Raw genomic sequence first — 14,505 nt, 5'->3', positions numbered from 1 at the left:
GGCACAGCAGGACAGGGGTGAATCACATGGTCACGAGCAAGAGCTCCACAGAGCAACCAAGGACATTGGTTTCTTCATCCCCCTCACACCTCTCAGTCAGCAGCAGCAGAGTGCACCCAGGAGGGGACTGGTCCTCAGAGCTTCCAGGTGGCTGCTTCACTAGCCTTAAAGTCTGGTCTTGATCCACGGTGCTGGGTCCAGCTCTGGGCTCCCCAGCTCAGGAGAGACAGAGAACTGCTGGAGAGAGCCCAGGGGAGGCTGCAGAGCTGCTGAGGGGCCTGGAGCAGCTCTGGGAGCAGAGGCTGAGAGCCCTGGGGCTGAGCAGCCCCAGAGGGGAGCTGAGCAATGCTCAGCAAGAGCTAAAGGAGCTGTGGGGGGCAAGAGGCTGGGGCCAGGCTCTGCTCAGTGGTGCCCAGGGACAGCACAAGGAGCAATGGGCACAGAGTGGCAGCCAGGAGGTTCCATGAGGAGAAAGTTGTTTGGTGTGAGGGAGCAGAGCCCTGGGGCAGGCTGCCCAGAGAGGTTGTGGAGTCTCCTGGTGTGCAGAGCTTCCAACCCCTCCTGGGCACTGTGCTCCTGGGCAGCTGCTGTGGGTGCCCTGCTGGAGCAAAACCAAAGCTTGGGCAAACAGAATGCAGTTCCCAGGCCCCAGCCACTGGCTCTTAGTCATCTCCTTGCAGGACAACAAGCAGCAAGCTGCTCCCAAGCTGGAGAAACTCAGTGAGTAACTTGTTAGCAAACCAATGGCCCCCAGAGGCAGCCCAGCCAGTGGCTGCAAAGCCCAAGGCCATCTGCTGGGAGTGAGGAGCTCACACAGCACCAAGGGGGTTGCTCACATCCTGCTCAGGAAGGGTACTGCCATCTCAGCCCCAGATGGAGCCAACTGCTTGTGCAAGCAACTGGCTCATGGCTGGAGGGAGCTGGCTCCTGAGGGGCTGGCTGGGGAGAAACATGGAAGAACCTTCTTGCTGTGCTCTGAGCCAGGCTCTTCTCCCTGCCCACCTGCAGGGCTGACAGAGAACAGCTCTGCCTCATCCCTGCCTGGAGAAGAGTCTCTCTCCATCAGCCCAACCAACAGCCTCAGCTACAAGAGATTTGACTTTCCATCAACCAAACCATCCCTGAGCCACAGCAGAGCCAAGTGAGGGAGTGTGCTGAGAACACTCAGCCCCAGGGAGGTCCAAGTATGGTAAGAGAAGGTGGCCAGAGCACCCAGCTTCATGCTCTGCAGAACACAGGCTACAGGATGGCCCAGAGATGGAGTCCAACCCCCCTGCCAGAGCAGAGTCACCTAGGGAAGGTCACACAGGAAGGTGTCCAGGGGGGGTGGAAGCTCTCCAGAGCAGGAGGCTCCACAGCCTCTCTGGGCAGCCTGCTCCAGGCCTCTGCTCCCTCACAGCAAAGGAGATTCTCCTCCTGCTGAGCTGAAGCCTCCTGGCTTCCAGGTTGTGTTCAGCCATGCTGAGCCTTGAGGGGTGCTTGAAGAGTGAAGTGGAAGATCTCAGCTGGTGGGAAGGTGCTTCACAGACTCCCCACAGCCATCAGTGTGTTGAGAGCAAGGAAAAAAGCCCCTTGGCCTCTAACCTGCCCTCATCTCCCCTTGGGGAAGGACTCAGGTGCTGCCTGTGGAGGAGGCAGGTGGAGGATGCTGGTGGTGCACACAGAAAGACCTCCAAGGGTGCACTGCAGAGGACAGAGCAAGCCCAAGGCACAGCCTGGAAAAGTATTTTGGTTGCCCTTTAAAGAAGCAAAGTGGTAAAGTGCACCAGCAGGAAGAGGAGCTGCTTCCAGGAGGGGCGGCTCAGCTGTGGAAGCAGCTGCCGGGGGCCGGGGCTGGGCTGCCGGGGGGCAGGGGCTGCCAGGGGGCTGGGCTGCCGGGGGGAAGGGGCTGGGGCTGCCGGGGGGCAGGGGCTGCCAGGGGGCTGGGCTGCCGGGGGGCCGGGGCTGCGCTGCCGGGGGGAAGGGGCTGCCGGGGGGCTGGGCTGCCGGGGGGAAGGGGCTGGGCTGCCGGGGGGAAGGGGCTGCCGGGGGGCTGGGCTGCCGGGGGGAAGGGGCTGGGCTGCCGGGGGGCAGGGGCTGCCTGGGCTGCCGGGGGGAAGGGGCTGGGCTGCCGGGGGGCTGGGCTGCCGGGGGCCGGGGCTGCGCTGCCGGGGGGGAAGGGGCTGGGCTGCCGGGGGCCGGGGCTGCCTGGGCTGCTGGGGGGAAGGGGCTGCCTGGGCTGCCGGAGGGAAGGGGCTGCCGGGGCTGCCAAGCGATGCTGATGGAAATGCCCTGGGGAGACCTGCAGTGCTGTGTCCAGCTCTGGGGCTCCCAACACAAGCGGGACCTGGAGCTGCTAGAGAGGCTCCAGAGACCACACAGATGATTGGAGAGCTGAGAACCTCTGCTGAGAAGAGGCTGAAGAGTTGGGGTTGGCCAGGCTGGAGAAGAGAAGGCTCCAGGGAGACCTCAGGGCTGCAGCTCAAGATCTGCAGGGGACCTGCAGGCAGCCTGGGCAGGGACTGTTCAGAAGGGCTGTGGGGATAGGGTGAGGGGCAAGGGTTTGAAACTGGAGCAGGGATTGAGGTTGGACACCAGGAGGAAGTTCTGCACAGGGAGGCTGGGGAGAGTCTGGCACAGGCTGCCCAGGGGGGTGGTGATGATCCCATCCCTGGTGCAGCCCTGGGCAGCCTGCTCCAGCTGCAGTGGTCCCTGATGCCTGCGGGGGGGTGGGCAAGCTGACTCCTGAGGGTGCTCTCCAACCACACAACCTGTGGAGAGGTTCCCCAGGCTACAGAAGCAGCCTTGGGCTCAGGGAGTCCTAGCAGAGAGCTTTGTGGCCAAGGGATGAAGAATCACCACTCGTGCTTGCCCTGCTCTTCCTCCCACCTCATCTCCTCTTGGCCACTGTCAGCCAGCAAGCTGAGTGGGACAGGGCTGAGCTCTGACTCAGGTTGATGCTGGGCTCTGAGGCTTTGCTTCAGCCCCAGCTGCTTTTCCTGCTCCTCATGAAGTCATGCCTCCAGCTCCCTCAAAGCAAGGCTCTGATTCACCTTGCTGAGAAAGACAGAGACTTGCTTTCCCCTGCCGTCACCTGGGGGGCTGTGGGATGAGGTTTCAGCGTAACTAAGATTATTCAGGTGAGTGGCAAATATGGAAGGAATGAGTTCCAAATGACCCCTGGGCAGTGACTCACTTCCCCACAGAGGTTTCTGTTGGGTACCTCCACAAAGTGGCCTGAAACTGTGCCAGGGGAGGGTCAGGCTGGAGATCAGCAACCACCTCCTGTCCTGCAAGGGTGGCCAGGGGCTGGCCCAGGCTGCCCAGGGAGGTGCTGCAGTCCCCATCCCTGGAGCTGCTCAAGAAACCTGTGGCCATGGCACCTGGGGACAGTTTGGTGGCTGTGGTGGTGCTGGGCTAGGGCTGGGTGAGCTTGGAGGTCTGTGCCACAGAAACAACTCTCAGGCAGAACAGAGGAATGCTTCCAGCTGGAGGGGACCCACCAGGATCCCCTCCCTCCTCCATCTGCCTGACCTCCTCCGGGCAGGACAGGAGCCAAAGCACATTCCTAAGCACTGGGGCATCAAGCACCTCCCCAGGGAGCCTGTGCCAGTGGGTGACCAACCCCCAGACAGCAGCTTCCTGATACCCACTCTGAGCCTCCCCCAGCACAGCTCTGAACCGCTCCCAAGCATTCTGCCACTGCCTCCCACAGAGGAGAGCTCAGCACCTCCCTTCTCCACATCCCTTCCCTGGCAAGCTGAGGTCACCCTCAGCCTCCTTCCTCCACAGGAGATAAAGGCCACATCCTCAGCCCCTGCTCACAGCACATTCTTCCCAGCCCCTCCCTAGCTCACCCAGCCCAGCCCTCAGCCCAGCACCACCACAGCCACCAAACCCTGGCCCCAGCTGCCATGGCCACAGGGTTCCTGCACCCCTCCAGGGCTGGGGACTCCACCACCTCCCTGGGCAGCCTGGGCCAGCCCCTGACCACTCTGGCAGCAAAGAGATTGTTCCTGATCTCCAACCTCAGCCTCCCCTGGCACAGCCCCAGGCCAGTTCCTCTCCTTCCATCACCTGAGAGTAGCAGAGGAGCCCAACCCCACCTCACTCCAGCCTCCTCAGGGAGCTGTGCAGAGCAAAATGCCTTCCTCTGGCTGTTCTGTGCTGCTCCTCCAACACTTCTGGGTCTGGCCTTCAACAGCAGTACAGCAGAGCAGCCTGAGGATGGCACCCAGCTGAAGGGCTCCCCTCAATTCCCGCCAGGAGCTCCATGCTCAAGCACCAGGGTCTGGCCATGGCTGTGTGCCCCATGGAGCAGGCCTGCCCTGCTGGTCAGACCTTCCCTGGCTGGCAGCAGTGTTTCCTGACTGGGCTGACACCATCCAGCTTCTCCTTCCTGAGAAAAAGGCATTTCCCTGGAACTTGGGGTGAGTGCTTGTACTTCCTTGGAGACTCCTGGGCTGAAGGCTTTGCTCTTCCACCTGGCCTGCTGTTGGGTCCCTGAGCTCCAAGCACTGGCAGCCTCCCTCCTCACTCAGCTCCTGTTGGACTTCCACAGGCAGGGGCCCCCACTGGGAGCACCTGGCTGCTAAACCAGAGGTTAGGCAGGACCACAGGACTGCCAGGGCTGGAAGGGACCTCAAGGCTCAGCCACTTCCAAGCCCCTGCTTGCAAAGTCAGAGCTTTGCTTTGCAAGGAAGTGGCTGAGGAGGGGAAGAAGAGGCAGCCAGAAGCTCTCAGGAAACCATCACAGCACTGTGATGAAAGACCCTGAAGGGCTTTGAGCCCCTCTGCAAGAGGCAGGAAGCACAAATTCTGCTCAGCAGAGCACCCTGAGCAAACAGGCAGCCTGCCACAGGCTGGCAGCACAGTCCTCCCCCTGGCAATTTACCTTTAGGCCTGAGGGTCAGGACTAACTACCCCAGAGCCCCACTTGGTACTCACCATTGGCTGACCCTGGAGAAGCCAGACACAGCCAGAGCCTGTGGGGCCCTCCTGCTCCTGGTCCTTCAGGCTCTGGGAATTCAAGTTTGACCTTCCAGGTAGAGCAGGAGGAAAGCTGAGCTTGCCCTGGCACCCCAGCCTCAACCTTGGCCTCACCTGAGCAGACACAGGCAGCACTGCAAGCCCCATGTCCAGAACTGACCTTTCCTCCTGGCTGATACAGAGCAGGACTTGCCCCCAGAGCCCCACCTGATGCTCTGCATGGTCTGGCTCCAGCTTTGGAGTGAGGATAGGCTCAAGTCCAGGGCCTGGGGGGGCTCTCCACTTGCTGCTCTCTGGTGCCTCAGGCTCTGGGAATTCAAGTTTGTTTTGTGGGCAGAGCAGGAGGAGAACTCCTCTGGCACCTCAGCCTCAACCTTGGCCTCACCTGAGCAAAGTCAGGCAGCATTTAACAGAGCACCAAAGAGAAGTCACCAAGATGAGGACTGTGCTAACCCTGGCTGTTAGAGCATTCATTGCCCCCAGGACCTCACCCAGTACTCACTGGCTCCAGCTTTGGAGGGGAGAGAGGCACAGGCCCAGAGGCTGTGAGGCCTCTCACTTCAGGGACTTCTTCTGGCTTGGGTAATGCAAGTTTGATTTCAGTAAAGCAGCAGGAGGAGGAGGAGGAAAGCTTCCCCTGAGCTTCCTCTGGTACCTCAGCCTTGGCAGTGGCTGCAGCTGGTGAGCTAAGCACCAAGCCCCAGGGTGACCCAAAGCACAGCTCAGGCTCCACAAGCTCACAGCAAGGTCAGGAAGTGTTTATTGTACAAGAAGTAAAACCCAGCTTAGGAGCTGCTGTCCCTGCCCCACTGCTTGGCAGCAGAGGTTTCTCTTTCAGACACTGACAGGGACTCCTTAAAAGCTCTGAGGGAGCTCTTCCCAGGCAAAGTGGATCTTGAGCCACCCTTGCTCCCCTCCCTCTCAGAGGCAAGAGCTCTGCCCTTCCCCACGGCACAGATACAGCTTTGACTTGGTTCCTGTTCTCTTCCACTTCTCATCTCCCATTCCCTTTCCCCTTGCCCCTGGCTGTGAGCAGGGTCTGGCCCTGGGCAGCTGCTCTGCTCCAGTGCAGGCAGGCCCTGGCTGCCAGCTGAGGCTGCTGCACCCCAGCCAGCAGGACAGTAAGGAAGGTTCTGCTCCCCAGGCCGAGCTTCACTCCCAGCCTTGCACGTGGCTCTGCTCTTCTTTCTTCAGGCCCCAGCTCCCTGAGCCCTGGGCACTGCCTCCACCTCGCAGGGGCTGCTGGCCCTGCTGCTCCTCAGCCCCAGCCAGGTCTCTGCAGAGCTGCCTGAAGCTGTCTCTGTGCTGAGGCCTCACGAACATGCAGAACCCTGCCCGAGAGAGAGAGGCAGTCAGAGGCAGTCAGAGCACAGCACTGCCCTGAGCAGGGAGGAGCCAGCCTGGGGCACCACTGGATGGCCTCACTGACCATGGGCTTCTCCTTGCCAGGGCACGGGTCAGAATCTTCTCTGCAATCCTCAGCCCCCAAGCCCTTCCCTCCTCCACAGCTAAGCCTAAAGCCTGCTCCAGCCCTGCCAAGGGAGCAAGTGGAAGCAGGCAGGCAGAGCACCTGACCAGGCACTCAGAGAGGAAACAGCTTTGTTTCTGTTTGGTTGGCAAGGGCTCACAACACAAGAGCAGAAACCCTGACAAAAGCCCAAGCAGCCCTGCCCCAGAGTCCTCTGAGGTCACCACATTCACTCAGGAAAGATCCTGACTCTGTCTGCAAGCAGTGCTGGGGGGAAGATGACTCACAGTGCCACACAGTTCACTTCCCTCCCACTCTGCACTCTCGAAGGCTGAGCTGCCAGGGGAAGAGGAAAGGATTCATTTCCACCCTTGTGGAGGCTGAGATCCACTGCAGGTCACTGCAGTCAGGTCTCTGTCATCTCCTAAAGACAACAGAGCACTGCAGCAGCACTTCCCAGGCCCCACTCTGCATCATTTCCTGCTGCAGCCACACAGCACAAGAGGTCTCCATCCAGGCAGCCCTCACCAGGGGGGATCCTCCCCTCAGCATCTTTGGGGACAGACTTGGAAGGTTTGCAGCTGCCTAACTTCTTCCCCCTGGGCACCTTCCTGCCCTGGGAGGAGAAAGCCCTTGAGGCACTTCTGAGACAGGGAGACCAGGCTGAGCTCCCTAGGAGGAGATGGGTGGCAAGGACACCAAGTCAGGCCTCAGCTCCACAGCCAGGCCCAGGTGAAGCTCTGCAGAACAACAGGGATCACAGAGCTGGTTGGCTCAGCCCCCAGGCTGGATGGGACCCAAGGGCTCCCTCTCCCCAACCCCAAATCTGGATGGGACCCAAGGGCTCCCTCTCCCCAACCCCAAATTTGGATGGGACCCAAGAGCCCTCTCCCCAACCCCAAATCTAGATGGGACCCAAGGGCTCTCTCTCCCCAACCCCAAAGCTGGATGGGACCCAAGGGCTCTCTCTCCCCAACCCCAAAGCTGGATGGGACCCAAGGGCTCTCTCTCCCCAACCCCAAAGCTGGATGGGACCCAAGGGCTCCCTCTCCCCAACCCCAAAGCTGGATGGGACCCAAGGGCTCAGCACCCAGGGAGCAGTCAGTGGAGCCAAGCTCAGCAGTGGCTTTCCTCCAAAGCAATCACTTGGAGAAACTGAGGAGGCAAAAAAGGTGCTGAAAGCATCTGGCTGAAGGGTAGGAGTGGAACTGCTGAGGGCTCCTCCCCAGAGCCATCAGGCAGCTCCCAGCTGGGCAGAGAGGACAGTTTCTAACCCTGGCACTCTGTGGTGCTGCTTCCAATGACAGACACTCACCAAACTCTCCCTGCTGCTCCATTCCTCTCTCAGAAGCTGGGAGAGGAACTCTGCCAGAGGTCAAAGTCTATCCTGGAAGTGGGGAACCTGCAAACTAGGGAGCAGTGACCTCACACCTCCCCCTGGGGAGACCTCACCTGGAGCACTGCATCCAGCCCTGGAGCCCTCAGCACAGGAAGGACCTGGAGCTGATGGAGAGGCTCCAGAGGAGGCCACAAAGATGCTCAGGGGGTTGGAGCAGCTCTGCTGTGAGGCCAGGCTGAGGGAGCTGGGGTTCAGCCTGGAGAGAAGGCTGCAGGCAGAGCTCAGAGCAGCTCCCAGCAGCTGAAGGGCTCCCAGCAGGCTGCAGAGGGACTGCTCCCAAAGGCCTGCAGGGACAGCACCAGGGGCAGAGGTTTGAAATGAGAGCAGAGCAGATTGAGATTGGAGGTGAGGAGCAAGTTGTGCCCCAGGAGGCTGCTGGAGCACTGCAGCAGGTTGCCCAGGGAGGGAGCTGAGGCCTCATGGCTGGAGCTGTGCAAGGTGAGGCTGGAGCAGGCTGTGAGCAAGCTGCTGCAGGGCAGGATGTCCCTGCTGAGGGCAGGGGGCTGGGCTGGGCCTCAGGGTTCTACAAGGTCCCAGCACCTTCATCTGCTTTCAGGCTGAAGCAAAGCCCTTTGAAAGCCCTCCCTTACTGTGCAGGAGCTGGAGGTCCTCTGGCCTCTCCGTGGTGAGGGCTGCAATCACTGGGATCATGGCAGCATAGTTGTCTGTCCTCTTGTAAGCCAGCAGGGCTGCAGTGAACTGGCTGTAGCTGCTTGGGCTCAAAGCCCTTTTCACATCCCTGAGGTATGCAGACCTGAGCCCCTCCTGGTGATCTCTCCTGGAGCTGGAAGCTTTCTCAGGGTCTTTTGGAGCTCCAGCAGCATCCTGCCCTGAGGGGCAAAGCACAGAGATCAGCAGAGCAGCTTCCTGGCAGCTTCTCTTTCCCTTCAGGAGGCTCCTGGGCCTCAGGCCCCTTTCAGTGGAGAGAAGAGGCAGGGGGCTTTGTCTGGTGGCCCTCAGGAGGGAAAGACAACAGCAAAGGAAACCAAAAGGAACAACAGCCTGGGGAGTTGTTCCAGCCTCCCTGGAGGCATCAGCCTTGCCTCTGCCACGGGGCTGCTGGTTGTGCTTTGAAAGAAAGGATTAGCTCCTGCTGCTGCTTCACCCTCAAAGGGGCTCCTGAGCTGCTCAAGTCTCCTACTCACTTCCTTGTGAGGAACAAAGAAAATTCCCCAGCTGTTCCCAGGAAGGCCTGCAACGAAATCACAGCTCAGCCTCTGACTTCATAAGGTAAATAGTGGCCAGAGACCAGAGGGACAGGCCCAGGGCTACGTGCAGCAGGGGGGAAGCTGCTTGCCAGGCTCCTGCTCCTGCAGCAGGCTGTGCACAGCAGCAGCACCACGACAGGAACTGCTCTCTTCTTCACACCTGCACCCATCTTGACCTAATGGAGAGCTGCACTCCTCCAGTGGCTCCTTCCTGAGCCTCAGATAAACAGGAAGGTTTGTGCTGAGCTCAGTCTCTGCCCCTGCTGACCTGGCCCCAGGGCAAGCTGCTGCCTTCAGCTTGCTTTCACATCCACCTGGCTTTAGCTTATGGCCTTTGGGTCCTATCCTGTACAACCCCTGCTGAAACTGAGGGACATGGAGCTGCTGGAGAGGGTCCAGAGGAGGCCACAAGGATGATCAGAGGGCTGGAGAACCTCTCCTCTGGAGACAGGCTGGGAGAGTTGGGGCTGATGAGCCTGAAGAGAAGGCTCCAGGGAGCCCTCAAAGCTGCACCCCAGCAGCTGCAGGGGAGCTGCAGGCAGGCAGGGACTGCTCAGGAGGGGCTGTGGCGACAGGGACAAGGGGCAGTGGTTTGAAGCTGGAGCAGGGCAGACTGAGGCTGGACATCAGGAGGAATCTGCACAGTGAGGCTGCTGGAGCACTGGAACAGGCTGCCCAGGGAGGTGGTGGAGACCCCATCCCTGGAGCCATGCAAGCTCAGCCTGGCTGTGGCCCTGGGCAGCCTGCTCCAGTTGGAGCTGTCCCTGCAGGGGGTTGGACAGGATGCCCTTGGAGGGAGCCTTCCAAGCCTGTGCAGTCAGCATCCCCCCCCCAGCCAGCCAGGCACTGTGCTAGGGGCACACAGCCAGAGCTGCTCCCAGCAGAGCCCAGGGCCAGTGAAGAACTGAACCCTGGGACTGCAGCTGGCTTTGCCACGGAGTGTACCTGCACCCTGCAGCCCTGCTGCCAGGTGGAACTGTCCTTGGTTCCTGGGGAGCCCAGGATTCAGCTCAGCACAAGAGTCCTCTGAGAATGCAGCTGCTCCTCTCCTCCTGTGGAACCAAGCCAGGCTGTCCCCAGGGAGCCCAGGGAAGAGTGGGCAGCAAGCTGTACCCCACAGGGTGTCACTGCAGGCTGAAGTCCCCTGAAGGTGTAGAGGATTCCCCTAAGGTGCTTTGGGGTTTTTGGGACTTCACTGCCCCAGGGCTCCACAGCATTGCCCTCCTCACAACCCTGGCAGCACTCTGGGGGCACCAGAGAGCTGAGGCCCCATGGCTGGAGCTGTGCAAGGTGAGGCTGTGAGCAAGCTGCTGCAGGGGAGGATGTCCCTGCTGAGGGCAGGGGCTGCCCTGGGTCACCTTTGGAGCTCCCTTCCAGCCCAGCCCATTCTGGGATGTCAAACTGTCCACACCCAGCACCACAAGCAGCTCCTCACCTCTCTCCTTGGCTATCACCTCCCTCTCTTCCTGCAGGAGGCTGTGCTCAGGTTTGTAGCCACAGCCCAGCCCAGTCAGGCTGCAGCAGGCTTCATCAAACTGCTGCTTGTGCAGGGGGCGAAGGAACTGGTAAAAGCCTTGCAGGGGAGAGAGGCAGAGGAGGGGAACAGGGGGAAAGGAAGTCAGTCAGTCCAGAGCAGACAAGTGGCAGAGCAACCTGCAAATGCAGGCCTGCAGTGCCAGGGGACAGGGAGAAGGGCAGCTGGGAGCTGCTGCAAGCAGCAGGCTGAGGAAGCCTCCAGCTGCCCTGGAGGCTCAGGAGGCTCTGCTCCTGCTCAGAGGCTGAGCCCTGCTGAAGGGATCTCTCCACAGCCACACTCTGGGTCTCAGCCCCTGGAGCACAGGGAGGGAGCTTGGCTTAGCCAGAGTTTGGTTATGTCAAAGGGCCAGGGCATGAGCTGGGCTCAGGCCTGGCAGGAAGCAGGCTGGGGAGGGGCTGTGCAGAGGGGCCTGAGGGCACAGGGTGAGGGGCAGTGGTCTGTAGCTGGAGCAGGGGAGGTTCAGGGTGGACAGCAGGAGGATTTCTTTGCTATCAGGGTGGTGAAAGACTGAAGAGGTTGCCCAGGGAGGTGGGGGAGGCCCCATGCCTGGAGACAAGCTTGGAGGGGCCCTGAGCAGCCTGATCCAGATGGGGATTGGACGTGTCCCTGGGGGCCTCTGAGGGCCCCTTCCAACCCAAGGCAGTCTGCAGCTGTGGCAGAGCCTGAGAGGAGCTTCTGTGGGCACAGGAAGTGAGGAACTCACACTGAGCATCCTGGCTGACCTCCACCCAAATCTTCAGATTCACAGGATGGGGGTGGGGTGGAAGGGACCTTGAAGCTCAGCCAGCCCCAGCCCCCTGCCCTGGGCAGGGACCCCTCCCCCAGCCCAGGCTGCTCAGGGCCTCATCCAGCCTGGCCTGGAACACCTCCAGGGAGAGGGCAGCCACAGCCTCCCTGGGCAGCCTGTGCCAGGCTCTCCCCAGCCCCACTGGAAAGAGCTTCTTCCTGACCTCCAGACTCTCTGCCCTGCCCAGGCCCCAGGCCCCCCTGCAGCTCCCTCTGCCCTGCCCAGGCCCCAGGACCCCCTGCAGCTCCCCCTGCCCTGCCCAGGCCCCAGGCCCCCCTGCAGCTCCCCCTGCCCTGCCCAGGCCCCAGGCCCCCCTGCAGCTCCCCCTGCCCTGCCCAGGCCCCAGGACCCCTGCAGCTCCCCCTGCCCTGCCCAGGCCCCAGGCCCCCCTGCAGCTCCCCCTGCCCTGCCCAGGCCCCAGGACCCCCTGCAGCTCCCTCTGCCCTGCCCAGGCCCCAGGCCCCCCTGCAGCTCCCCCTGCCCTGCCCAGGCCCCAGGCCCCCCTGCAGCTCCCCCTGCCCTGCCCAGGCCCCAGGACCCCTGCAGCTCCCCCTGCCCTGCACCTACCTCGCAGCAGGGAGTGCATGCCTGCATCCTCTGCAAAGAGGGAGATCAGCTGAGCCAGCAGGGAGTCGAAGTCATTTGTCTCCTTGTAGGCCTGCAGGGCCCTGGAGAAGGCCTGGAAGCTGTGCTGGCTGAGGCTCTCCTTCACTGCAGCCATGTAGAGGGCAGCTCGGGCCCGGGGCTCCCCGGGGGGCTCCCGGCCTGCCTGGGGGCAGAGGAGACCTCAGTGAGCAGCAGGCCCTGAGCCAGCCCCAGCTGAGCCCAGCTGGGAGCAATGCCCCCAGCACACAGCAGCCAACAAGCTGCTGTCTGTCTCCTGCAGCTCTGCTGGCTGCCCCAGGGCCACCTGGCCCAGGAGTGCAGCAGGATGAAGACAAAGCAGTGGCCTGGGCCCTGGCAGTGCCCAGAGCAGGCAGCAGCAGCCCTGAGGCAGGGGGAAGCAGCAGCACAGCCCTGAGGCAGGGAGCAGCAGCAGCACAGCCCTGAGGCAGGGAGCAGCAGCAGCAGCACAGCCCTGAGGCAGGGAGCAGCAGCAGCAGCACAGCCCTGAGGCAGGGAGCAGCACAGCCCTGAGGCAGGCAGCAGCAGCACAGCCCTGAGGCAGGGAGCAGCAGCAGCACAGCCCTGAGGCAGGCAGCAGCAGCAGCCCAGCCCTGAGGCAGGCAGCAGCAGCAGCACAGCCCTGAGGCAGGCAGCAGCAGCACAGCCCTGAGGCAGGCAGCAGCACAGCCCTGAGGCAGGCAGCAGCAGCACAGCCCTGAGGCAGGGAGCAGCAGCAGCACAGCCCTGAGGCAGGCAGCAGCAGCAGCCCAGCCCTGAGGCAGGCAGCAGCAGCAGCCCAGCCCTGAGGCAGGCAGCAGCACAGCCCTGAGGCAGGCAGCAGCAGCAGCACAGCCCTGAGGCAGGCAGCAGCAGCAGCACAGCCCTGAGGCAGGCAGCAGCAGCAGCACAGCCCTGAGGCAGGCAGCAGCAGCACAGCCCTGAGGCAGGCAGCAGCACAGCCCTGAGGCAGGCAGCAGCAGCACAGCCCTGAGGCAGGCAGCAGCACAGCCCTGAGGCAGGCAGCAGCAGCAGCACAGCCCTGAGGCAGGCAGCAGCAGCAGCACAGCCCTGAGGCAGGCAGCAGCAGCAGCACAGCCCTGAGGCAGGCAGCAGCAGCAGCACAGCCCTGAGGCAGGCAGCAGCAGCAGCCCAGCCCTGAGGCAGGCAGCAGCAGCAGCACAGCCCTGAGGCAGGCAGCAGCAGCACAGCCCTGAGGCAGGCAGCAGCAGCACAGCCCTGAGGCAGGCAGCAGCAGCAGCCCAGCCCTGAGGCAGGCAGCAGCAGCAGCCCAGCCCTGAGGCAGGCAGCAGCAGCAGCCCAGCCCTGAGGCAGGCAGCAGCAGCAGCAGCCCAGCCCTGAGGCAGGCAGCAGCAGCAGCAGCCCAGCCCTGAGGCAGGCAGCAGCAGCAGCAGCACAGCCCTGAGGCAGGCAGCAGCAGCAGCAGCACAGCCCTGAGGCAGGCAGCAGCAGCAGCAGCACAGCCCTGAGGCAGGCAGCAGCAGCAGCACAGCCCTGAGGCAGGCAGCAGCAGCACAGCCCTGAGGCAGGCAGCAGCAGCCCAGCCCTGAGGCAGGGAGCAGCAGCAGCCCAGCCCTGAGGCAGGCAGCAGCAGCAGCACAGCCCTGAGGCAGCAGCAGCAGCAGCAGCCCAGCCCTGAGGCAGGCAGCAGCAGCAGCCCAGCCCTGAGGCAGCAGCACAGTGCCCAGGGTGGGTTGGAAGCTCTCCCACACCAGGAGACTCCACAACCTCTCTGGGCAGCCTGCCCCAGGGCTCTGCTCCCTCACACCAAACAACTTTCTCCTCCTGGCACCTCCTGGCTGCCACTCTGTGCCCATTGCTCCTTGTGCTGTCCCTGGGCACCACTGAGCAGAGCCTGGCCCCAGCCTCTTGCCCCCCACAGCTCCTTCAGCTCCCCTCTGGGGCTGCTCTGCTGCAGGCTCTCAGCCCCAGGGCTCTCAGGGATGTTTCAGTCCCTCCTCAGCATCTCTGCAGCACTCTCAGAGCACTCAAGCTGCTGCCAGCTGTCTTCATGCCAACCCCCCAGGGACAGGGCAGGCCCTGAGGCACTCTGCTGCTCTTCACCCCCCAGCTGATGGCTGCATCTATTCCCACACAGAAGCAGAGCAACAGCCAGGTAGGAAGAGAGGCTCAGGACCACCAAGTCCAACCCAGGGCCCTGCTCCACAGGGCTCACTGCTAAACCACATCCAACTGCCTCTTCCCCACCTCCAGGGCCTGTGACTCACCCACCTCCCAGGGCAGCACATTCCAACCCCTGACCACTCTTGCTGGGAAGGCTTCTTCCCCATGTCCCGTCTAAACCTACCCAGCTGTGGCCTGAGGCCATTCCCTCTTCCTCTCTCACCAACTACCTGGGAGAGGAGGCCAGCAGCAGGCAGCTGGAGGGGGCCAAGAGGTCTTCCCTCAGCCTCCTCAGCCCCAGCTGCTTCTTGGGATGCCTCCACTCCCTCTGGGGACCTCCACCCCCTCACAGAGGGGTGAGGCCTTTCACCTTCCCTGCTGACAGCAGCC

At 62.4% G+C, this 14,505-nt stretch overlaps 1 protein-coding gene across 4 annotated transcripts in view; it reads right to left on the bottom strand.

Annotated features, from left to right (window-relative positions):
• The window catches only part of RTEL1 (regulator of telomere elongation helicase 1), a 57,537-nt gene that overhangs the window by 7,463 nt on the left and 35,569 nt on the right, over positions 1-14,505 (bottom strand). For 3 of the 4 annotated variants that reach the window (XM_068150247.1, XM_068150249.1, XM_068150248.1), the window contains exons 29-32: positions 11,935-12,136; positions 10,479-10,616; positions 8,426-8,665; positions 5,706-6,299 (exon numbers count right to left, since the gene is read on the bottom strand). In XM_068150247.1, coding sequence (XP_068006348.1) covers positions 6,121-6,299; positions 8,426-8,665; positions 10,479-10,616; positions 11,935-12,136 — 759 coding nt within the window. In that variant the 3' untranslated portion in view covers positions 5,706-6,120. Of the gene's footprint in view, positions 1-5,705; positions 6,300-8,425; positions 8,666-10,478; positions 10,617-11,934; positions 12,137-14,505 lie in introns of those variants that run through there. The other variant, XM_068150250.1, reaches the window with a different exon arrangement.

Source organism: Melanerpes formicivorus, unplaced genomic scaffold (genome assembly GCF_026170545.1).
Source record: "Melanerpes formicivorus ecotype bairdi unplaced genomic scaffold, bMelFor1.0.p_v2 SCAF_19, whole genome shotgun sequence".
Taxonomy (NCBI): Eukaryota; Metazoa; Chordata; class Aves; order Piciformes; family Picidae; genus Melanerpes; species Melanerpes formicivorus.
This window is presented reverse-complemented; position numbering and strand designations above follow the sequence as displayed.